Source organism: Galeopterus variegatus, unplaced genomic scaffold (assembly GCF_000696425.1).
Source record: "Galeopterus variegatus unplaced genomic scaffold, G_variegatus-3.0.2 Scaffold30221, whole genome shotgun sequence".
In the NCBI taxonomy this organism is placed as follows: domain Eukaryota; kingdom Metazoa; phylum Chordata; class Mammalia; order Dermoptera; family Cynocephalidae; genus Galeopterus; species Galeopterus variegatus.
Genome location: NW_007756332.1, coordinates 2404 through 3584, shown reverse-complemented (window position 1 = coordinate 3584; position 1181 = coordinate 2404). Strand labels below are relative to the sequence as shown.

At 45.2% G+C, this 1181-nt stretch overlaps 1 protein-coding gene across 1 annotated transcript; it reads right to left on the bottom strand.

Moving 5' to 3' along the window:
- Positions 1-7: 7 nt before the first annotated feature.
- Positions 8-754, bottom strand: LOC103583902 (olfactory receptor 2AG2-like; the record flags this gene model as incomplete). Its single annotated transcript, XM_008565088.1, has 1 exon — positions 8-754. A coding segment is annotated over exon 1 (654 nt), but the record flags the coding sequence as incomplete, so codon positions are not given.
- Between the last annotated feature and the right edge of the window lie 427 nt (positions 755-1181).

The window sequence follows — 1181 nt, the reverse complement described above, 5'->3', positions numbered from 1 at the left end:
TTAGTGTGTAGGAGGCAACAATGGCAGAAAGGGGGAGTAAGAGGAAAGTCACACCTGTCCCGTATACCATGAGCTCATACCTGGATGTATCATCACAGGCCAACTTCAGCAAGGGTGGAATCTCACAGAGCAGGTGCCTGATTTCCCAGGACAAGCAGAAAGAAAAGTGCATGGTGTACATGGTATGTCCTAGAGCATTCAGGGATGCCAGGATCCAGGATGTGGCCACCATGATCCAGCAGACCCTCGGCCTCATGAGGACTGTGTAGTTCAAAGGATGACAAATGGCCACGTACCTGTCATAGGCCATGAAGGCCAGTAGGAGGTCCTCTGTACCACCCAGTGTCAGTGCCAGGAACATCTGAAGGGCACAGCCTCCAAATGAGATAGTGTTTTCTCTGCGCAGAAAATCCACAAGGGCCTTGGGAGTGACAACAGATGTGAACAGGAGGTCCATGAGAGAGAGCTGCCCGAGCAGGTGGTACATGGGCACGTGGAGCTGGACATCCATCGTGATGACCAGGAGCATCAGGCCATTGCTGGTCAGGGCCAACATGTACAGGACTGCGACTGTGGCACAGAGAAGTTCAGGGGACTGGCTGTCATTCAGAATCCCCACCAAGATGAACTCAATTCCCAATGTGTAGTTCCAGAACTCCATTCTGAGTGGTTCTCTTAGTTGCCTAGTACCAGATGGATTCTCAGTGAAAGCCTTTCCAATGGAGTTTACCCTAGCTTCAGATTGTCCCAGCTCACTGTGGGGTGGCCAAAAGGAATTCTATGAAATAATACGTTTCCCTCTTGGTACCTAATTTTGTTTTGTCTAATTTGTGAATTCCTGAGTGTTTTTCTTTTTTTCTTTTTTTTTTTTTTTTACGGAACTATGATAAAACACCAGCTAAGAAGGAAACAGTCATAATGTCAGAAATTGCTAATTGTTAAGAAATTCCTTTTTATGAGGTATTCTGGAGAACAATTCCAAGCAAACATCTTTGTACATAGATGAAGGTATCTTTCCGTTCATGTTAAACAAATACACTGGGCATTGGTTTAACCTCTAGCTGGTTTTCTGCTTAAAATCTACTTGGGATTCCAATTCAGTTGTTAAAGTTTTGCTTGTAAAAATCCCTTTGTTGTCTTCTCCCCTACACCTTTACTCTCTGGTGTCACTGCTCTTGATA